The 23,471-nt window shown below is 46.2% G+C and overlaps 1 protein-coding gene across 2 annotated transcripts; it reads left to right on the plus strand.

Annotated features, from left to right (window-relative positions):
* Positions 1 to 46: 46 nt before the first annotated feature.
* gtf3c2 (general transcription factor IIIC, polypeptide 2, beta) lies at positions 47 to 22,026 on the plus strand. Of its 2 annotated transcripts, XM_036975839.1 has the most exons (20): positions 47 to 205; positions 976 to 1,424; positions 1,732 to 1,845; positions 2,071 to 2,339; positions 2,671 to 2,986; positions 3,154 to 3,248; positions 3,388 to 3,465; positions 3,594 to 3,692; positions 3,811 to 4,038; positions 4,203 to 4,314; positions 4,501 to 4,618; positions 14,363 to 14,394; positions 14,584 to 14,713; positions 14,869 to 15,013; positions 16,479 to 16,640; positions 16,847 to 16,934; positions 17,138 to 17,266; positions 17,689 to 17,859; positions 19,359 to 19,466; positions 21,153 to 22,026. In XM_036975839.1, the coding sequence occupies exons 2-20, from the start codon at positions 1,302 to 1,304 to the stop codon at positions 21,366 to 21,368; spliced, it is 2,733 nt and encodes a 910-aa protein (XP_036831734.1). In that variant the 5' UTR covers positions 47 to 205; positions 976 to 1,301; the 3' UTR covers positions 21,369 to 22,026. The 2 variants fall into 2 exon arrangements, with proteins under 2 accessions (XP_036831734.1, XP_036831733.1); XM_036975838.1 differs by lacking the exon at positions 47 to 205 and having other exon boundaries at positions 977 to 1,424; positions 1,985 to 2,339.
* Positions 22,027 to 23,471: the final 1,445 nt, after the last annotated feature.

Raw genomic sequence — 23,471 nt, forward strand, 5'->3', positions numbered from 1 at the left:
GAAAGGTGTACCGCAGCCATGCACCAAGGCAATATTTAGTTTCGAACAGAAGGGGGCAGCAGTCTACCGGCCAATATCGTCACAACAAATAAGGCGGTCTTCCAGCTAGATCCACGCTCTACAGAATACCGATTGAGAATATTACAGATGAAGTACGTTATTATTGCTGTTGGCGGAGATAAGGACTTTGAAGAAGGTTTAATCGGTAACTATAGTTTCTAATTTATGTCACCGTATATCTGTATTCCATCGTAACCTAACCATATTGGCACGGACATGGGGATTCGAACCGGGGGTTAGAGTAGAGGCGCGAGTCAGGCCAACTGGGAAACGAGGTCTACAAACCATGAGCCACGGGATAGTATAGACCCTTGGAAGAAATGTCCGATGTCTTTTGTGTTGTACAAGTCTGCGCGGTTAGCTCATTTTTACCACAGACGCTGTCCTAGTCGGTATTATGACAGACGTCTCAAGAAAATCTATGTACAGTAGGTAGCTACATAGCTAGCTATCGTGTAGCATATTGACATTAGCTAGCTAACTAGCTAACGCCGGACACTTCCTACATAAACTTGCTGTAGCAAGTGTGTAAGTAGCAACTGTAGCTAGCTAGTTATGCCATCAAAGTCTAGTTCGCTAACGTTAGCTTTGTCATCACTAACTATTTGTCCGTTTTTTTTACAACTTTTAGTCGATTATCGGTTTGAATCAATCAACCAGTCAATGCAAATCAGTCAGTGGCCCATTCTCCCACATTTGGGTAGGCTAGTTGGCTACTACATGTGCCCTCGAGTCATCTGCCAAATATGAGTGGTGTGATTAACTAGCCAATAGCCAGTTTAGCTAACTAGCAAGAAATTGTATCATGCAATATACACTGCAGTCATTCTGTGAAATTTGCAAATAAACTACGGTATCTACTGTCCCATGTTTCAACTGGTGAAGTCTCTCCCTCCCTCTCTCTCTCTCTCTCAGGTATACTGTAGGACGTATGCCTGTGACAGAGAGTTGCACAGTTAGGCTGTTGAGGCTGCCTCTCACCAAGAAGAGTTGCTCAGTAAACTTGTCTAGGCTTTCTGTGATAAAGAAGAGGTGCTCAGTAAGGCTGTCAAGGCTTCTTGTGACAGATAATTGGTGCTCCGTAAGGTTGTGTAGGCTACCTGTGGCAAAGAGGTGCTCAGTAAAGTTATCTACTCTGCCTGTGACGCAAAAGCGTTGCTCAGTAAGGTTGTCTAGGCTGTTGATGGCAACCATTGCCCAGAAGTTGGGCAAACAGGGTAGCGAATCCATGGGCTTACCCCATGGAGAGGGGACAGAGCAGCAGACTGATCCACACGAAAAACCTCAGGCAGAGGCGCAGACCAATCCACATGAAAAACCACAGGACACCAATGGGGAGGCTGTCGGTGTTTCATCTGAACAAGGTAAGCAGCAGAGAGAGAGTGACACTGTTTAATAAAGTGAAGTGTCCCAGGACTCCCTAAAAACAGGCCACTTCAATACAGCTATGAGCAGAAGTGACGTTTCACTAACCCTTTAACTAACCTTGACCTAATTCTCTTAACCTGCAACGATAATTCACCGAACCTGCTGTGCAAGTTCTTCTAACCTACTACAAGAACAGTCATTTCCTGTCATATTTGTATCAAAGTGGTGTGTTTTTAGGGAATTTTGCGTTCCATACTACATGTAGTGGAGTACAGACCCCACCATGTTCCTATGTTTTCCCAGGCCAGGATGTGCCTCCAGAAGAGCTTCCTGTACCATCTTCCACCCCGGGAAATCGTCTACAGAGAAAAAGAGTCCCTAATCCGAAATATCAGAGAGAACCAGACACGACCAACCGTGAGTGTCTGAACTTAAATAAACTGGTTATTAATATTGTGTACTAGCAGTAGCCTAATATATGCCTAGATGATAACGCAAACCAACTTGCCTCTTTTGTTGCTCTGATTTTATATTTTGGTACATTTTTTCTGCATAGTACAATGTCCTGACTCAACAAAAAAGCCAAGGAAAAAGATGGGCCTGAAAATATCTGTAGTCTCTAACACAGAAACTGACCAGCAGGAGCCTGATAAAAAGACCCCAAAACCGAAACCCCCCAAAAAGACACCACAGAAAAAGGCACCACAGAAAAAGCCAGTGGTCTCGAGCATAGACAGTGACAAGGGGCTTATCAAACAGATCCCTGCCAAGAAGACCTCTGCCAAGAAGATACAAAAGGAAACACCACAGGTCAACTCCACGCCCGCCCCTGCAGTCCCGGAACTGAGGGAGACCCCAGAGGAGCCTGAAACCACCCCTAGTGGCAGACCCAAGCGGAGGGCAGCAAAAGCGTATGTGACATCATCTAGTCCCCCATCATTTTGATTCTGTTACAGCAAGTAAGCAGTCTTTGATGGTAACGAGATGATCCTATACAGTATGCCTATTAGTGGGGATTTCAGTGAATGAGCAGTAGTATTATTCTTGTTTGGCCTGTGTTTTATACAGCTACCTTTGACTCCCTATGCTTTTTCAATATCTCATTCACGTTTGATTGTCATGATTATAAAACAATCAGAAATGGCCATCAAATCAAACTTTATCTCTTCATATCGGGCAATTTCAGTTTGGAAAAGGTCATGCTCAATTGACCCATTGTTGTATGTTTCTGTTCCATCTCAGTGCATTGCAGTACCTCCATACCCTGGCCAAGGAGGTATACAACCAACCTGACAATGGTACTAAGAATGACTGGGAGTCTAGCCCAGTCCCCAGCCCCAGCTCAACCCAGCCCCAGAAACGAACCAGAGGCAAGGGCAAGAAGAGGAAGGCCCCTGATTTTGACAGTGACAACGCCGCAGAGGATGTGGACTTTGTTCCAGAAAATCAAGACACCGAGGAGGAAAGTGAGGCTGAAGATACTCAAGAAGACTTAGACTTGGAGAAGAGGCACACACCACTGAAAGACCTTAGATCCAGACGCATTTCCAGAGGTCTTGTGAGTGACATTTTTATTTTTTACAGTAGATTGTGATAAATGGACTAGCAGACAGATAGATATTGTGAGGGATTTTGCCCACTAGGTGACCACAGGCTGAGACCAATGACAAGCTAAATTAAGACTTTTGTGTTACCGTTGTCATGTTCTATTTTTTTGTCACTCAGTCAAGTCAAGTTCGATACCATGGTAATTCCCCCAATGGACTGTCCAACAACATGATGGGACCCATCTGGATGTGCACCAAAACCACCAAGACCTTGTAAGTTGCTCACCTGTCTTCTATGTAGCAATAAAAAACAAAACTAGGTTTTATTGCTTACTGCCAGTAGGGGGTGCTCAATGCATTACATTATTCACTCCTGGGTCTTTGGTCCTGGCTCTTTCTGTGTGTTTGACAGCCGTGATGAACACTGTAACGAATGGGTCTTTGCTGAGTGGATGCCTTCAGAGAAGGATTGGCATTGCTTGTCGGACAGGTAGAAATATCATTACACATTTGATTATAACATTATACCTGATCTTCCAGGGAAAAATATTACATGCATCTCACATACCGAGTAACCCAGGAATACATCAAATGTTTGGTATGCGTTTCCCCTCCCAGTGAGGCTGAGAAGTATCTACCGCAGGAGATGATGTCAACAGCCTTCACCTTCTCAAGAGAGGGCATCAGGGAGGAGACTCCTCTGCACAGAATGAAGAGGTAGATCCTTTATAGCGCAATTTGCAATTGTGCTTGCAACACCAAGGTCTTGATCAAGGCCTTGAGATACTTATATATATATATATATATATATATCTTACTGTTGTTTATTGTCCAGGTTTGAGTGCCTGCCACCCCACCCTGAGCGCTGGGACATGCTATTCTATACGGGCGGGCCGGTGTGGGCCATGGACTGGTGCCCCTCCCCCGATGGCGCCCCTGCCAGCCAGTACGCTGCCATCTACTGCCACAGGAACCTGGACGACCAACACAGGATGAACGAGTTGTACACCAAACCTGGACTCATCCAGATTTGGGACCTGGGACAACTCCAGTACAACACCAGGTAGGAACCATGGCAATGGCCAGCTAATGGGGATCAGTGTAATATCAGTCTTTCTCTATCTACCGCTACAATCATCTTGATCTTTCTACCTTTCTCTGGGCTATTTCCCCCCCAACATCTCTCTGCTCCATCCCTTCACTCTCACCCTCCTCATCTCTCCCCAGTCCCCAGTCCTCTCCACGGCTGGCCTATGGTATTGCCCAGGATAAAGGCTTTGTGTGGAACCTGAAGTGGTGTCCAGGAGGAGCCTGGGAGCTGCCCACCACTAACAGGAAGGTAGGAACAGCAGCACACAGAAATACACAAATAACTGATGTGTTAAATCAACATCAGTAATGTCAGTAATGCATAATGGCTCCACATGACTGTAAAAGAGAACTGTATAAAACACACGCAAAAAATAGAAAAATGTACGACTCCCTCTCTCTTTGTCTCTCTCTTTCCTTCTCTCCTCTCTCTCAGGCCCCTCATATGCCCAGACTGGGTCTCCTGGCTGCCTCCACATCAGATGGTCACATCACTATCTACAGCCTGCCTCACCCCGACACACTAATGGCCCGCAGGAAACACACCGCTAAAGGTTAGCATGCTCGTTTCAAGTGGAACTGACAGCGTTTTAACTACTTTGCAGATATGAAACAAACAGACAATCATACTATAAGTAAAAAATAAAAAAATCTAATTCCCAGTTTATTCTATTTGGCATCGATCAAATGGGTGGACAGGCAGGCAAGTTCCCATTCAGTTGTCAAAACGTGGGTTGGGACAAGCATGCATTGGCAGGCAAGCTGCCGAAGGACGAGCAGGATACTACTCCCCATCGTTTATCAGTGGAATTTGTACGACCAACTACAAGCTTAAAATGTTTGAGGGTTCATCTACTGTTCCCTTGTTAGATTTTAGCTCATCTCGCTCTGGCTAGCATTAGTTGTTGATCTTGTGCATAGGCAACTGAGGGAGAGAGCCTACCTTTTCATGGTTGTCTATGCCTGCGACGAACCATCAAACAAGCAAAGCGTCAATACACGGGAAAGATTGAGTCATACTACACCGGCTCTGACGCCCGTCTTATGTGGCAGACTACAAAGGGAAGCACAGCACGAACTAAATCACTTCTATGCTCACTTTGAGGCAAGCAACACTGAGGCATGCATGAGAGCATCAGCTGTTCCGAACGACTGTGGGATCACGCTCTCTGTAGCCGACGTGAGTAAGACCTTAAAACAGGTCAACATACACAAGGCTACGGGGCCAGACGGATTACCAGGACGTGTGCTCCGGGCATGTGCTGACCAACTGGCAGGTGTCTTCACTGACATTTTCAACATGTCCCTGATTTAGTATGTAATACCAACATGTTTCAAGCAGACCACCATAGTCCCTGTGCCTAAGAACACAATGGCAACCTGCCTAAATGACAACAGACCCGTAGCACTCACGTCCGTAGCCATGAAGTGCTTTGAAAGGCTGGTAATGGCTCACATCGACACCATTATCTCAGAAACCCTTAGACCCACTCCAATTTGCATACCGCCCAAACAGATCAACAGATGATGCAATCTCTATTGCACTCCACACTGCCCTTTCCCACCTGGACAAAAGGAACACTTATGTGAGAATGCTATTTATTGACTACAGCTCAGCGTACAACACCATAGTACCCTCAAAGCTCATCACTAAGCTAAGGATCCTGGGACTAAACACCTCCCTCTGCAACTGGATCCTGGACTTCCTGACGGGTCGCCCCCAGGTGGTGAGGGTAGGTAGCAACATATCTGCCACGCTGATCCTCAACACTGGAGCCCCCCAGGGGTGCGTGCTCAGTCCCCTCCTGTACACCCTGTTCACCCACGACTGCATGACCAGGCACGACTCCAACACCATCATTAAGTTTGCAGACGACACAACAGTGGTAGGCCTGATCACTGACAACGAAGAGACAGCCTATAGGCAGGAGGTCAGAGGCCTGGCCGGGTGGTGCCAGAATAACAACCTATCCCTTAACATAACCAAGACTAAGGAGATGATTGTGGACTACAGGAAAAGGAGGACCGAGTACGCCCCCATTCTCATCGACGGAGCTGTAGTTGAGAGCTTCAAGTTCCTTGATGTCCACATCACCAACAAACTAGCATGGTCCAAACACACCAAGACAGTCGTGAAGAGGGCCTATTCACCCTCAGGAAACTAAAAAGATTTGGCATGGGTCCTCAGATCCGCAAAAGGTTTTACAGCTCCAACATCGAGAGCATTGCTTCACTGCCTGGTACAGCAATTGCTTGGCCTTCGACCGCAAGGCACTACAAAGGGTAGTGTGTACATCACTGGAGCAAAGCTGCCTGCCATCCAGGACCTCTACACCAGGCGGTGTCAGAGGAAGGCCCTAAAAATGGTCAAATACCCCAGCCACCCCAGTCATAGATTGTTCTCTCTACTACCGCATGGCAAGCGGTACCAGAGTGCCAAGTCTAGGACAAAAAGGCTTCTCAACAGTTTTTATCCCCAAGCCACACGACTCCTGAACAGGTAATCAAATGGCTACCCGGACTATTTGCATTGTGTGTCTCTCCCCCCCCAACCCCTCTTTTACGCTGCTGCTACTCTCTGTTTATCATATATGCACAGTCACTTTAACTATTTGTTCATACATACATTACTACCTCAATTGGCCCGACCAACCAGTGCTCCCGCACATTGGCTAACCGGGTTGTCTGCATTGTAAGTAAGCATTTCACTGTAAGGTTGTATTCGGCGCATGTGACAAATAAACTTTGATTTGATCAATAGGACTGTAAAGTTCCCAAAACGTGGTATTTATATATTTGCATTCAGGTGTATTTTGTGCCTTTTGGAAAATGCTTTCTACCGATCTAAAGTCGCGCTGTTGCTGCTGCCTGTAAACACACAGTGGGGCCTGTGTAAGCAGCTGAATTTGTCACTAGAATCATTTACCAAAAAAAAGTCACTGGAAGAGTCTGAATACTCACAAAATATTTTTGGCAACACTGCCTTGTGGCAAATGGCTTATTGGCATAAAGGCCTACTGCAGCTCTGATTGGCTATGGTGCACCGGTCTGTGTAGAGTCCGGTCCTGGATAAGATATGTTTTTATTAGGTTTTATATACTTCAGTGTCTACTAATTGTCCAAACGCATGTCTGCTTTCCCACTCTGGGCGACTGTTGTGATCAAGCTCTCCATAGCCGATGTGAGCATGACCTTTAAACAGGTCAACATTCACAAGGCCGCGAGGCCAGACAGATTACCAGGACGTGTAGTGAGCATGTGCAGACCAGCTGGCAAATGTCTTCACTGACATATTCAACCTCTCCTTGACCGAGTCTGTAATACTAAATGTTTTATGCAGACCACCATAGTCCCTGTGCCCAAGAAAGCGAAGTTAACCTGCCTAAATGACTACCGCCACGTAGCACTCACGTCTGTAGTGTTGAAGTGTTTTGAAAGGCTGGTCATGACTCACATCAACACCATCATCCTGTAAACCCTAGACCCACTCAAATTCACATACCACCCCAACAGATCCACAGATGACGCAATCTTAATCGCACTCCACACTGCCCTTTCCCACCTGGACAAAAGGAACACCTATGTGAGAATGCTGTTCATTGACTACAGCTCAGCATTCAATACCATAGTACCCACAAAGCTCATCACTAAGCTAAGGACCCTGGGACTAAACACCTCCCTCTGCAACTGGATCCTGGACTTCCTGATGGGCCGCCCCCAGGTGGTAAGGGTAGGCACAACACATCTGCCACGCGTATTCTTGCCCCTTAGGGGTGCTTGTTTAGTCCCCTCCTGTACTCCCTATTCACTCATGAATGCGTGGCCAAGCACAACTCCAACACCATCATTAAGTTTGCAGACGACACAACAGTGGTAGGCCTGATCACCGACAACGATGAGACAGCCTATAGGGAGGAGGTCAGAGACCTGGCAGTGTGGTGCCATGACAACAACCTCTCGTTCAATGTGAACAAGACAAAGGAGCTGATTGTGGACTACAGGAAAAGGAGGGCTGAACATGCCCCCATTAACATCTACGGGCTGTAGTGAAGTGAGTTGAGAGTTTCAAGTTCTTTGATGTCCACATCACCAACAAACTATCATGGTCCAAACATACCAAGACAGTCATGAAGAGGGCACGCCAACACCTTTTCCCCCTCAGGAGACTGAAAAGATTTGGCACGGAGCGTGCAAAGCTGTCATCAAGGCAAAGGGTGGCTACTTTGAAGAATCTGAAATATGAAATATATTTTGATTTGTTTAACACTAATGAAAAACCCTTGAATGAGTAGGTGTGTCCAAACTTTTGACTGGTACTGTATATACTAGGCGTTGTCAGAGGAAGGCCCAAAAATTTGTCAACGACTCCAGTCACCCAAGTCATAGACTGCTCTCTCTACTACCACGCGGCAAGCGGTACCGGAGCGCCAAGTCGAGGTCCAAAATGCTCCTTAACAGCTTCTACCCCCAAGCCATAAGACTCCTGAACATTTAACCAAATGGCTACCCAAACTATTTACATTGACCCCCCCCCCTTTGTTTCCACACTGCTGCTACTCGCTGTTTATCATCTATCCATAGTCACTATATATATAAATATATTGCTATAGAATTTTCACTAATGACTTACTCTGTCATTCCCAAACATTCTATGAAAATGTGAAAATGATCGCTTGTCAAAAATATTTAAAAAGGCATAGAATAGAAGATTTAATGTTGCTAAAACGCTGTCAGTTCCACATTAACACACGATAGGACCAAAGCAACTGACAATTAAGACATATATATTAGTCATTTGTGATAGATATATTATAACAGTAATCCGTGTCGGAATCGAACCTACTCTGGTGTTGTGGTTGTATGTGCTGTTCCAGAAGGGAGCAGTATTGTCATTCAACAGCCTGAACTTGGTCCTGCAAAACAGTCTTTATAAAATCCATTTTCATGCTGCTCATTGAAGTGGCCATTTTTTTTGTTGCCAAGTCACATAAGTACATATTCACTTCATTTTTTGCATTTTTTATGTAAGGGCACATAAACATCATGTTATTATTAAATCATATGCCTTAGGATATTTACCATAAAAATCTATTGACATCTTCCGTAATAGGTGTGCGTGTGTGTATATGTTTTCGTGTCTGTGCGCATGTTTTAATTTTCCTTGTATGGCCCTACACATTTCTGTCCCCCTCTTCCTGCCTCTCCAAATCTCCCTTGGGATCACATGATCTTTGACCAAGTTAATAGTCCCTCTGCTGGGGCTGGGGCTGGGCTCCCCCCCCTCCCCCCCACTGCATTATTCTCCCATTGTTCTGCTGATGCATGGACTGTCCACACCACGAACACTGCATCCTCAGACAACTAACACTGTGTGTCCTTTTGCTTCCGTATGTTTGTGTGAGCGTGTGCTCATCCTTCTATTCATCTCTGCAGTAGGTCGAGAGAGAGATGGAGGGAGGTGATAAAAGAAATGGAGGGGATGGTAGGGTGTATAGGGGCAGACAGAGGGTGAGAGAAAAAAGAGAGAGTTGCTTGCCTGGAGTCATCCTTCACGGATTCAGCTCTCTTACAGTCTGGCAGTAAGTGCTCCCATTTCCCCCTCTTTCACATTTTACTGGTAATGCACTCCAACGTGCCATCGACATAGCAGTATCAAACTCTGCATTACAGTGCGTTTATCACAGTGACCTATATATGAATGGACAAAGCCATGGATCACGTGACACCATTCATTGTGAAGACTCCATAGCGAATTAAAGCCCAATTAAATCCAGGCAGTTTGAACTCCAGGAAGTGACGTGGCAGGCTAGCTCAGGGATGCCCCCTCATTGAGTAACTTGAGTTGAAGGTGATTGTCTTCTAAAAGTGTGTTTTATTTACACGAAGATTAAGCATAAAAATGGCACTTTTCCCGTTTGCTTAAATGTGGGGGGCACACCATAGTCCTTCTGTGTAAACAGTGGTAGATTTTGTTGTAGGAAGTCTCGCTTGAAGTGTAAATTAGCCAGCTGTCTAATTTAGCAGCAATATGTTGCGGTTCAGACAAAAGTTGTATTCTGACGTTCCATGTGCTTTTTTATTGTGTGAACATTTTTGTGTGAAGCTATATTGTGGTATGGTTATTTTCCGTCACCAACCACCACACAGACTCCTAATGTTGTGTCCTAAAGCTAGGGTTGTTTTCTTTTTTTTTTGTTGAATTTTTTGAATTTCGTGGTATCCAATTGTTTTTAGTAGCTACTATCTTGTCTCAATGCTACAACTCCTGTACGGGCTCGGGAGAGACAAAGGTCATGCGATACACAACCCAACCAAGCCACACTGCTTCTTAACACAGCGCGCATCCAACCCAGAAGCCAGCCGCACCAATGTGTCGGAGGAAACACTGTGCACCTGGCAACCTTGGTTAGCGCACACTGCGCCGGCCAGCCACAGGAGTCGCTGGTGCGCGATGAGCCAAGGATATCCCTACCAGCCCTACCAGCCAACCCCTCCCTAACCCGGACGACGCTAGGCCAATTGTGCGTCGCCCCACGGACCTCCCGGTCGCGGCTGGTTACGACAGAGCCTGGGCGCGAACCCGGAGTCTCTGGTGGCACAGCAAGCGCCCTTAACCACTGCGCCACCCGGGAGGACAGGGATCCTGTTTTCTGATAACAATACCTGGTCTGCCATGACCTTCCGTGGCTTCAATGAGAGAGGCAGTCTTTCTCTGGTTTATCATGAGGCGCATACTTTTAATGAGACATCGATATCCACTCCCATCATAATGGATTCACAGGGTTTTAAAGATGAAAGGACTTAACTCACAACATTCTAATTCTGAAGACTTTTACACCTCAGTGACTGGAGCTGTAGACGTTTTAGTAGTGTGTAGCAACAGTGAGCGCTTGGCAGTTACAACAGATACCGATAGATCAGCTGTATAATATGGTTACAATGTATAACTAAGCAATAATATACCACAGCTAACGCAAGGCGGAGCGCCTGGATACAGCCCTTAGCCGTGGTATATTGGCCATAAGAGGCGGCAGGTAGCCTAGTGGTTAGAGCATTGGGCCAGTAACCAGCAGGTAGCCTAGTGGTTAGAGCATTGGGCCAGTAACCAAAAGGGTGCTGGATCGAATCCCCGAGTTGACAAGGTAAAAATCTGTCGTTCTGTCCCTGAACATGGCAGGTAACTGTTCCCTGGTAGGCCGTCATGGTAAATAAGAATTTGTTCTTAACTGACTTGCCTAGTTAAATTTAAAAAAATATATATATAAGCCGATAAGGTGCCTTATTTGTATTCTAAATGGTTTAACAATGTAATTAGACCAGTAACTTTTTGCTATTATAAACTGTAATTAGAGCAGTTAAAATACATGTTTTCTCATACCCGTGGTATACAGTCTAATATATCACGGCTGTCAGCCAATCAGCATTCAGGGCTCGAGCCACCCAGTTTATTATATACCATAGACTGTAAGGAGTGACTTGACGTAGCATTGGAGAGGTAAATGTCTGAGTGTTTTGCTGTATCTCTTACAGATGACACTACACTGTCCTGTTAAGATTAAGCTCACAACATTGGTCAAATGCATATGCATACAGATACAAGTTGTTTTGGAGAGGTGCTGGAGGCTGCCATGCTGGGCGCTGTCATGATTTGATAGCAGCAACCATCCGGTTGACAGCTCACTCCCCAACAGAGTTTTCTCATGTGACCCGGGATTCGAACTGGCTACCCTCCAGTTGTTGACTCGCTTCTCTAACCGCTTGGCTACCTGCCGTACAGTCTCCTCCCCTATGAGGCTCAACAGCCTGGGGGTGATGTGATAAAGACTATGGTCATTAGGTTGATGATGTTTATCTGGCCCATCCATCATTTACACTAGAAAATACCTGCTGCATCCCTCATAGTTGTGCCAATTTGAAGTTAACTTGAATGTTTTTCAAAGCAGAACCAAATGAACCATATCACCAGGATACACTCATAACTGCATATATATTATATATATATATATATATATATATATATGAGACACAGACACAGGGTAGCCAGCCAGGCAGGGCAGGGCTCACTCCAGGAGATAAGAGCAGCACTGCAGAGAGGGTCTGATTCATGGACCTGTATAGCGTCAGGACCTTGCGTTTTTAGCCTTGTTCTTTCTATAGCACCGGTCTTAATTTATCACTCTGCCTCAAAGGTTTTATATTTATAGAGTCACAGCTTGTAAGTGTCTGTCGGCCCTATACAGGCAGTTCAGAAAGCTGGAGTCATTCACTATGGGGTCAGAATGCTCCCTTCAGTATATCAGGTTGGGGCCAAATTTTCCGGTGCTCATTTTGAGCAGTTTGTGGATGCAGCATTGTTTTTTTTTGGTTTTTTTTCAGTGCATTAATTCACTGACTGTTCTTTTCCTCTTTTAGTGCCCTTTCTATCAGTTAATTGTTGTCATGCCCCATTGTACACAGTTCCACAGCAGCCTCTCCCCATCCCCCAGGTTTCTGAGCTGGGGGATGAAAGGTTACAGTTTATGGTCAGTGCCCTGAGAAGTTACATTTCGGTTTTTGGACTGTTGAGAGGGAACGCTGGGCCCTGGCTAGTCGTTCTTCATGTCCTGCCAAGAGCTAGTCTGGGAGAGCTGGGTCACTACACTGAACTATGAAACCCTCAGAGTCACAGCAGGACGGGACAGCCACACCTGTGACGAGTGACATTTAGGGCACCTTGTGCTGCCTTTCTGGAGGGCCGGGTGTGAGGCTAGGAGAGGGAATGTAGTGAGTTGTCTACATTTAGCCATGGAGCTAGAGAGATGGGGGGGGGGGGCTTTTAACAGACTGATAGAAAACGCGCCACATCGGCTGGATGAAATGCAAATTAGATCATCAAATACCCATTCTGTAATGCCGTCGCTGTAATTTAGCATTAATGTGAGCCAGCCTGGTCTCTGTTCAGAAGTGACAGGGTTAAGGGATCAGATGCTTGTGCGTGTGCGCTCACTATCTGCGAGACTGTTTGGGGCAGATAATTACAAATAGCTTTTGGTGCCCGTAAAAAACCTGCCGGGTAAAACAAAAAGGGCCTATCTCCTCCTTGCTCAATGAAGATAATTTACTAGCTCGTTCCATCAGACAAGGATCTATAATTGAAATGACAAAGAAGATGCATCGCTACGCAGTTGTTAGTGTTGGAAGCCATGAATTTCAGCCTAGTACCCGACACCTTTCTCCCCCAAACCTGTCACTCACACAGGCCTCAATCAGCCTATGGGGAAGGGAGGCTGCTGTGTTTGGGTGGAGGGGGTCGAAGATTGGGTGGGGGGGGGGGGAGTGAGGCGTGATGCTGTATCGACCCCCATCGACCTGTAGGGGGTGGAAGAGGTGGGGTAGAGAGGAATGAGACCACAGGAGAGGTAGCTGGACCTGAAATCCTCCACAGACTAACACTACTCTGTCAGACACTCAACCTTTGCCGTATGCCTCCTGTTAGATAAAAAGTGTCGTGAACATTCCAGTATTGTACATATTCCAACGCCATGTTGTTATTACAGCCTTTTGTAATAAATAAATAAATCTTCAGCCACAAATGCCTCGGTATCAGGCTAGTTTAAGTGGCTGAGCTAATAGACCGACAGACGCAGGATCCTAACAGTAGCCAGATCTCAGACACATCCAGGGAAGGAGACTGGTTCTCTGTGTCTGGGCCAGCAGAGTGGCCAGTCAGATCTGGTGTAATGCCAGGAGAAGAAGGTTCAGACTCTTGAGTGTCTGCTTCTATTGAAAAACAGTAGTCAGATGGACAGTCAGTGCCATGTCCAGTCAGTGATTGAATGGCCCCGGGACACATCCATCTGGGGCGGCAGGGTAGCCTAGTGGTTAGAGCATAGTAACTTAAAAGTTGCAAGTTCATATCCCTGAGCTGACAGGTACAAATCTGTCGTTCTGCTCCTGAACAGGCAGTTAACCCACTGTTCCTAGGCCGTCATTGAAAATAAGAATTTGTTCTTAACTGACTTGCCTAGTTAAATAAAGGTAAAATAAATCTCGCAGAGCAGATAGACATGGCCTGGGATTCTGACGGTTTTTAACACCAGTCCCTCTTTGGAGAGGGACTGTGATTGCTCAGCTCCTGTGTTGTCTGTGTTGTCTGACTGCACTGATCGCAGGGTGAATGAGATTGTTGATTTAAGTGTGTGTTCACACTCCACAGCCCAGTTTGTTAAATTACAATCCGTAATAAATCTGTGTTCATGTATTGAGTTCCCATTAATAATCATAGAGTTTATAAATAATATTCATGTGTTTCCCAATAGGTGGAGCCTGCCCAACACTGATGATCTGCCAGGTAGGCTAATATCTGATCTCACCTCTTCGTAGAGAAGCATTTTAATTTAGCCCATCTTCAACTCTCAGCAATTATGAGAAAGAGAAAACACTGTCCACACACAAAATGTTTTATTTGAAATCTTTTGAGATGCTTGTCCTGCTGGTGTGTACAAATCTAATTGTCATTTGTCCGTGTGTGTGTGTGTAGGTACAGGGTGTGATCACTCTGAAGCGGGGCTCCTTCAAGACCAACCACGATGAAAAGAATAACCAGGTTCTCTCCATGGACTGGCTGCCTGTCAAACCTCACAATATCCTGGCTGCTGGCTTCTATGATGGTATGACGACAACACATCATAGTCCAGGATGCCAATGAGGTGTCACCTGTGAAACGGGCGTCCTGTGGTGTGACTGTCACCGTTGCCCTTGTTCTTGAGCCTACAGACTCTACCCCACAGACTCGTATCCATGTCCTGCTGTCTTCCCCCTGCAGGTACGGTGGCCCTGTGGAACCTGTCCAGTAAGTCTATTCTGCAGCGGGTGCGTGCTCCAGACCGCTCCTTCACCCTCTACCCCTACCACTGCTTCATCGCCCACGACAACGCCACCCGCGCCCTCAGTTTCTGCCACGCATCCAGGTAAGCAGCCGATCAGAGCGGAGGATTCAAGGGCCCGTCTCCAACCACTAGGTTCTGAAAGCCTGCCCAGCATCACGACCAACTGCACCAAAGCTGTAGGAAAAAACACCATGCAGTATGACTTCAATCCGTAGTATGAGACTGCATCAAGCTCAGAGACCAGAGCCACCATTACCATTCTGAGCATGTAGGATGTAATAAGCAGTGACCTTTTGGCAGTGAGCTCCGCGCTGCGCCATGCGGCTGTCTTGAGTCTGCTGGAAGGTAAGCAGCAAAGTTGGTTTTCCTAGCTGGCTGGGTCAGGGAGGGAGGGAGGAAGGGAGAGCAGGAACAGTGGGTGGTGGATGAAGCCAAGTGTAAAGCTCACGTCGCATCTCGCTACCTCTCCGGATTTCTAATAAACACTCTCTCTGCTAAAACACATTCCCATTATTGGAGGATGGAGGGGGAGCAGAGAGGTACACCGATGGTGGATCTGCAGGCAGAGAGGAGGGGAAGGAAGATGTTACGCTCTGTGATGTCGCGACTCGTGTAAACATATAGACGTGTGAGGGTGGAGGTAGGGAGGGGAGAGGGGCACACAGCTGTCAATCCTGCCCCACTCCAGATGCTCTGTCGGGTATAGACTCTAGAGGGTACGTCCTTTTGGCCAGGGGCCTACGATCCTGGTCATATAGTCTCATGAAGGCAGTGGCAGCACACAAACTGAGCTCCAGAAATCCGCCATACAAGACAGCCTCTGGAAGTTTCACACCTATCATGGACGAAAGGGATGGGATCTACCCCTGGTCTGGTCCCAAACAATACCACTCAGTTTACTGGCTAGTGCGCAGTGCCTGCCCCTCCCTCTCATTAGCACCGCCCTGTAGTAAGGTGTAGAAGAAGCGTAGCCTCCCAGGCCATGCATCTCCTGTGTAACAGAGCAGAGAAATCAAATTGGCTACCTAGTAGAGTATGAAGGCAAGGTGTTCCTCTTATTTCACTCCTCAGTCGGCTGCATACTGAACAACCACCAGCAGCTTCTAAACCAGGTTTATTAGAAAGCTGTAAAGATCTGCGGCAGTATCATGAGTCACGGGTTAGAGTGCAACCGTAGCAGCGGGTTATTCTCCAGTCTATGGGCTGGCGTTATGGAGACACTCAGGGGGGTCCCGCTGGGTTGTTTGGTAGGGGACAGACTGCAGGCATTCATCTTATCTGGCTGGCTGGCTGAGTTTTAATGAGGGATAATGAAGAGCTACTGTACAGGACACTGGGCTGGCTGACTGGAGCTGTCCCCTCCCATGTTTCTTCCACCTCCATTTCCCTCTCTTTTGTGGTGAGACTGTCTGCCATCTTCTCTCTGCCTTTTCTACTCTCCATCAGCTCCGCTGTCTTCCCTGTCCTCCCTCCTGCTGTTCTTTCCTCTCCTTATCCCCTCCTCTCATCTCGTCTCCTCCCTCTCCTCTGCCCTTCCTCCTCCTAGAGACCTCATGGTGACGGCGGGTGATGACAGGCTGGTGAAGATGTGGGACCTGAGGAGGACCTGGGAGCCCTGCCAGTCCTTCAAGCGCTTCCTCTCCACCGAGGCGGCCTGGCCCCTGCACTGGGCTGGAGTCTTCATCTCTCAGGAGAGCACCTACGCCACGTGAGTCCCTCTCTCCTCTCCTCCTTCCAATTCAATCGACATCTTACCTCTCCATTGTCGTCTCCTACCCCCCCCCCCCCTCATTCCCCTCTGTGTGTCTTGTGTAATCAATACCTTGTGCTTGTGAAGGGTGTTCTATTGTATCGCGCTTTGTTCTTGGTCTGTTTTGTCAGGGGACCTGTTTAATTTTTCGTGTCCTCCTTCAGGTTTGGCCAACATGGACTCAATTACTTTGACTCAGGGTATCTGGGCTTCAAGCCACTCTTTCTGGTGCCACGGAAAGGGACCATGTGGGTAGGTGGGGAAACTGGGACAGAAACCAATTCCACTGTAGTCCCTACCACTATTCACTTCTGTAGACTGCTTATACCTCTCAAATCCTTCCATATCTGTTTTAGTGTAGAGGGACGAGGGGTTGAGATGATTTTGGGCTGCACACCATTTCTTGGTCCAACCCCCTTCCTCGTGTTGATTGGTCCATCTTGGTATTTCTGCAGAGCCTGTCGATCTCTGATTGGCTGAACACAGCTGTGACGGCGGACTCGGTGGGAGACGTGATCATGGTCCTAATACCCAACCTGTTCAACAACCCCTGCTACCTCAAACGATCCATCGATCGCAGATTCGTAAGTACCCTGTCCAGGCCGGCCTCGCACCACACACAGATATCTCCAAAATTAGCATTTCTAAAGTCGCCATTACCAACCGGGTGGTTCTAGCCCTGAATGCTGATTTGGCTGAAAGCCGTTTTATATCAGACAGTATACCACAGGTATGACCAAACATATATTTTTACTGTTCTAATTATGTTGGTAACCAGTTTATAATAGCACCTAAGGCACCTCGGGGGGCTAAGGGCTGTATCAGGCATTCCGCGTTGTGTCGTGCCGTAGTATATTGGCCATATACCGTAAACCCCCGAGGTGCCTTATTACTTAATTATACACATATTTCATGACATTGACTTACACATTAAAGACTGCAGTATGAATGTTAATCGAAATGGGTCCATCTTTTCTCTTCAATCACATTTGTTCTATTCTTTCAGCCGGTGTTCAGAACCGAAATGGTCCAATTGAAAGAAGAAGTTGAGGAGAATGAGGGAGGAGTTGGAGAGAAAGGAAGTGGTTCCACCAGTAACGGAACATCCCATCATACACCTCAGACCTACAGAGAGACAGCCCAGAAGTACTACCTCCACTACCACGACATGGACATGGTGGGTTAGGGTTAATACAGAGGAAGGAGATGTTTACGCACAAACACATTCGGCTGTTTGAGTGTGTTAAATCTCTCTAAGCACAAGACTGCCTGAGCTCTGCATTGTAGGGGATTGTGTGTTTGTGTGTCAGGACCAGACTGCAGTCCATGAGCATCTGATGATATAAACCTGCCCGGTGTGTTTATGCACAGAGCACATGTGGTCTGCTAGACCCAATAGGTTTATTAGATGTGTTGTATCTGACACACCTGGGGGAACCGAAGGGCCCAGGGCGCATCTGCAAAACGCCATCCCTGCTCACACGCTGGTGCCGTCGGTTTCTACAACAACCCAGAAGTGCACCTAGTTGTGGCCCTTAGCGACGGCCGACTTCTGGGTTAGGACTTGATTAAGTGTTGCACCCTTCATTAATTTATACCGCACCCTCCTTCCCCCTCTCCCTCGCCACCGCTCCTCTCTAGGGCTCCTCCATCTGTTCCCCTGCCTTCCGCTCCACCGGCCCTGTCACTGCCCTGCACACACACATCCCACACACCACCCGAGTCGCCGTGGCCTAAGCACGTCCATTACCCATCGGGCCACGGCCCACTTACCTTTGACGTATGTCACCTGACTAGGGCTTTTTGTTAGGGAGGGAGGGGCGGGGGATGTCATGGCCAGGGCAGTGGAGTTTATTCTTGCTGCTTGACATAACGCTCCACTTACTCAACCCCTGAGAGAAACGCTCTCTTGGCCTCAATCTGTCTCCCTGGCTGTCCAGTGTGGGAAACAACATGCTAGGGTTGACTCTTTGAGGGTTCAGAGGGCTGTGGCATTTTACCATGGGCCACTGCTACAGCATAGGTCAGTGGAGATGCGGAGCATTTGGTATTTTATTAGGATCCCCATTGGCTGTTGCAAAAGCAGCATTTGCTCTTCCTGGGTTCCACACAAAACATGAAACAGAATGACATAATACAGAACATCAATAGACAAGGACAGAACTACATACATTTTTTTAAAGGCACACTTAGCCTACATATCAATGCATACACACAAACTATCTAGGTCCAATAGGGGAGCGGAGCTGTGCCGTGAGGTGTTGCTTTATCTGTTTTTTGAAACCAGGTTTGCTGGTCATTTGAGCCATATGAGTTGGGAGTTCCATGCAATAAGGGCTCTATATAATACTGTACGCTTTCTTGATTTTGTTCTGGATTTGGGGACTGTGAAAAGATCCCTGGTGGCATGTCTGGTGGGGTAAGTGTGTGTGTCAGAGCTGTGTGTAAGTTGACTATGCAAACAATTTGGGATTTTCAACACATTAATGTTTCTTATAAAAAGAACATAAAAAGAACATCAACACAGAGATAGAAGAAATGGTCCAAAAAAAATGCATTTCTAAATTCATCTTAATTTGTGATACAGTGACTATTGTTTGATAGCTCTGTATTTGGGTGTGTCCGTTTTGTGGTGTTTTAGCTTGTAATCAGACGATTGAACTCTTTCTCTTCCAGAGAACGTTTAAGAATGCCCAGAGCCGATCTCCGTGGAAGCACATGCAGGTTGCAGAGGCCAAAGGGGGACCGTGTCTGGACCTAATGCCTTTGGCTTCACTAACCAAGGTATGTCTAAGAGTAAAAAACATGATTCTCTGACTGCATTCCACCTTCAACAGCTCTTCCGTAGTTAATGTTTTTACTTGCTGGAGCAGCCAAGCTGAAAGCTGTGTGAATGTGATCTCTTCTGACGGAAGTTATCATCAGACCCCCCCCCCCAGTCTGCATTAGGCCCAGCTGGGACAGAGGGAGAGACTCTGATGGCCAGGCAGCGATAAAGACAGAAAGTAATGAGCTGTAAAATGAGGAATGTGTCACCCCGGGTTTGATTGGAGGGATGCGAGGAGAAGAGTGCCATAGGGATGATCTGTCGTTTCACTATGGAGTGATGGAAACGGGTGGGATTCTCCCAGGTGACACGGAGGAGAACCGGAGGCCACTATTCATCATGGCAAAGTCACTTCTTAAACCAGCCTGTTGTACCACTGAGCCTTTAGTCTTATTTGAAATGCATTTTCTTGTGCCTTTCTCGTATGTCCAGTAAAGTAAAAGTTTTAGGCAACTATTTGAACTTAGAACTATTGGTTATTCACAGAAATCGCTTTTCGAGGGCCACAGCGACTCGTTGACAAACATTTCCAATTGAGGCACTATGCTATAACAGTGATAGCAGCCCATGGATTGGTCATGGAGCCAGGCAGTGACTCTAGGTTAGTGCTAACAGAAATATCAGTAGTGTTGTTATCTAGTCTAATGATGCTGGCCAGGCAGGATTAAGCTGTGGATTGAGCAGATCTCCTGATTGGGAATTGATCAGCTGGGTAAAGAGTTGCATTGGAGCTCAACGCTGATGTCAGAGTGCATTCGCCCTCTCTTAACAGGGCTCCTGAATAGCACTGCGGTCTAAGGCGCTGCATCTCGGTGCAAGAGGTGTCATTACAGACCCTGGTTCGATCCAGGGCGTCGTCCGGGTTAGGGGAGGGTTTGGCTGGGGTAGGCCGTCATTGTAAAATAAGAATTTGTTCTTCACTGACTTGCTTAAGTAAGTAATGGCTTCAGAGAGCATTTGGTCGAGTTAAAGTAGCTGTCTCTGATTTCTATGAAATATAACCTATAATTTAATTACTCTATGAGTTAAATAGTTTTCCATCCCAAAAATTGTGATTAATAAGTATGTTAAAAAGCGTACTTTCTGTGTTGGTGGTGTGGGCGTATACTGGTCATAAAGAAATATTCATGAGTATACCGCTGATTGGCCAGCTCGTTCTCCTCAGTAGGATGATATCCTAATTTTGAGGTGTTCTCCAATTTATGCTTGGGCTACAAAAACAGCATAGGATGAGTCCACAACATAATATGAGTTAACACAATATGACCATTTTCACTGGACAGTTGTTTTAACAGCAGACTTACTCAATCTCCACTGTCTCAAGTACAAGCACTGTTATTTATTGGTTGACAGGCTCACCTTATTCCCTCATCCTTGCCGATTCCCTTTAAACATGTCATGTATGTTTTATTGGGAGAGGGATATTTCTAGTTTTGGATGTGTTGACTGTTGAGTTGAGGACATGAACATAAAACATAACATGTTCATTTGTATCCAGTTAGTTGCACATGCAGGAATCAAACCTACATGTCTGGTGTCTCAAACACCATGCTTCAAACATCTGAGCCATCTGTAAATAAATCCTAAACCATCATCTGTGTTCTCTGACTGTTCCCACCCTGTTCTCCTTCTCTTCTTTGTAGGTCCGTTTCAACCCCAACCTGTGTGCCCAGAGCTGGGTGTTGTCTGGGGGCCAGGCGGGCCTGGTAAGAGCCCACTGCCTCAGGGCCATGAACAGCTCTCACATTAACAAGATGGTGCAGGAGAGCCAGGCCCAGTTCAGCACCATGTTCCCCCAGGACACGACAGACAGCCAGGGGGACGCCAGTGCCGTCAGACACACCACAGAAGAGCTGTAGGTGTAGGTTCCTGGAGGTCTGCTCCCTGTAGCGCTCCCTCAGTGTACTGCAGTGTACACCACTCCCAACTTCCTAAAGACTCAAATTAGGGCTTCGTTCTAACTTTGGATCCACCCATAGAACATCCATGTCAAAATGAGATTTTCATGGAAGTTTGAGTTACAGGAGTGGATCTCATGGTAGGATCCAGCTCCCAAGGAATGTGATTGGCTGCTTTGTTTGGACAGTAAGCCCACTGTGTTTTTATCTTCTGCAAGACCACAATGTTTTTATATTTAACTTATTTCAAGACGGAAAAAATTCATGCTATTTTGCTAGAACTTGTAAATGTTTTACTATTATTTTTATATAAACATTTTTGTTGTTGTTGGTGTGAATACATTGTGAACTGAGGACTGACTTGAAGGGTTCTTATAGAACCCAGACTTGGCGTCATTGCAAAGCTATAGCACTTTAGGGTTTTTCTGTTCATTCATTCTGATTATATTCTGCCTTTCTTGCCGCTGTTCCTTTTCTATCACACACTTTCAGGTCCATGACTTCTGTATATCAGGTATAAACCATGTTTTAGATGTATTTGTCTCTGAGCCAATGAGTCTCTAAGTATTTTGTCTGTCAATGTCTGTTTATTAAAATTATAATTTCAGTCTTTTCTAAATCTCATATTCCCTGTTTTTTTCCCCAAGTCTCAAGGCCTCCTGTAGTTAGTAAATGTACTGAAAGTCTGTTAAGCGTGGACTTGGTTACTGTGATAAAAGCCTGATATGTGTAACTAATCGTGGGTTATCGCTGCAGTGATCCATCCCTGTGTGATAGAGGCTCCATTCTATGTGACTTATACCTTATTTAAGAGCTGATGATGGCGGAAAATAGTCCAGGGAGGATGGGACCCGGCGGTAAGAAGGCAGCAGCAGTAAAAGACTATTAGCAGTACTGCCTTATCGACTGCAGCATATCAGCGGTGAAGCATTGATCTATTCTCAGCGGATAGAATGGAGACTCAATGTTCTTTAGTTTACCATACTAGTGTTATGAAAATGTTCATGAATTTGACCACTTTTAAAGTGGACCTGCATCAATGATTTCAAAGTCACTACATGAATTACAATTGAAAAACCCATTTCATAAAGCTACAAACTGAACTATATTTAGTAACTTTCTTTGGAGAGATGGTGATTGGGTATAAATTGGCATTTGGTGGTCTAAATTCTGTCTTTAATTGCCATTTCCTGAAAGTCACTTCCCACACGTCAACTCATTTTTTTCAGCTTCAGAATCATCTGCATTCACCACATTTTGTATGGTTATTCTTAGATACACTCACCAGTCAGTTTTTTAGGTACATCCATCTAGTACCGGCTCGAACTCCCCTTTGCCTCAAACAGCCTGAATCCTCCGGGGCATGGATTCTACAAGGTGAGAGAAAAGTTTGTTTTGCTCGATTGGTATCAAGGGACCTAACGTGTGCCAGAAAAAACATTCCCCACAACATTATACCACCGCCACCAACCAGTACCAGGCAGGATGGTTCCATGGACTCATGCTGCTTACGCCAAATCCTGGGATTTGTCGGACCAGGCAGTGTTTTTCCAGTCCTCAATTGTTCAGTGTTGGTGATCACATGCCCACTGGAGCCACTTCTTGTTTTTATCTGATTGGAGTGTAATTCCGTGTGGTCATCTGTTGCAATAGACCATCTGTCACAAGGATTGGCGAGTTGTGCGTTCTGAAATGCCATTCTGCACACCCCTGTTGTACTGTGTCGTTATTTGTCTGCTTGTGGCCCGCCTTTTAGCTTGCATGAGTCTTGCCATTCTCCGTTTTCGCCCACAGGACTGCCACTGATATTATGTTTTTTTTTTTTTTTGCACCATTCTCAGTAAACCCTAGACACTGTTGAGTGTGAAGCCCAGGAAGGCAGACGTTTTAAAGATACTGGATCTGGCACCAACGATCATACCACGCTCAAAGTCTCTTAGGTCCCTCATTTTGGCCATTTTAACATTCACGCGGACAGTAACTGGATGCCTGTCTGCCTGCTTTATATACAGCACATTCGGAAGGTATTCAGACCCCTTGACTTTTTCCACATTTTGTTATGTT

The sequence above is a fragment of the Oncorhynchus mykiss genome, chromosome 4, assembly GCF_013265735.2.
Source record: "Oncorhynchus mykiss isolate Arlee chromosome 4, USDA_OmykA_1.1, whole genome shotgun sequence".
Classification (NCBI taxonomy): Eukaryota; Metazoa; Chordata; class Actinopteri; order Salmoniformes; family Salmonidae; genus Oncorhynchus; species Oncorhynchus mykiss.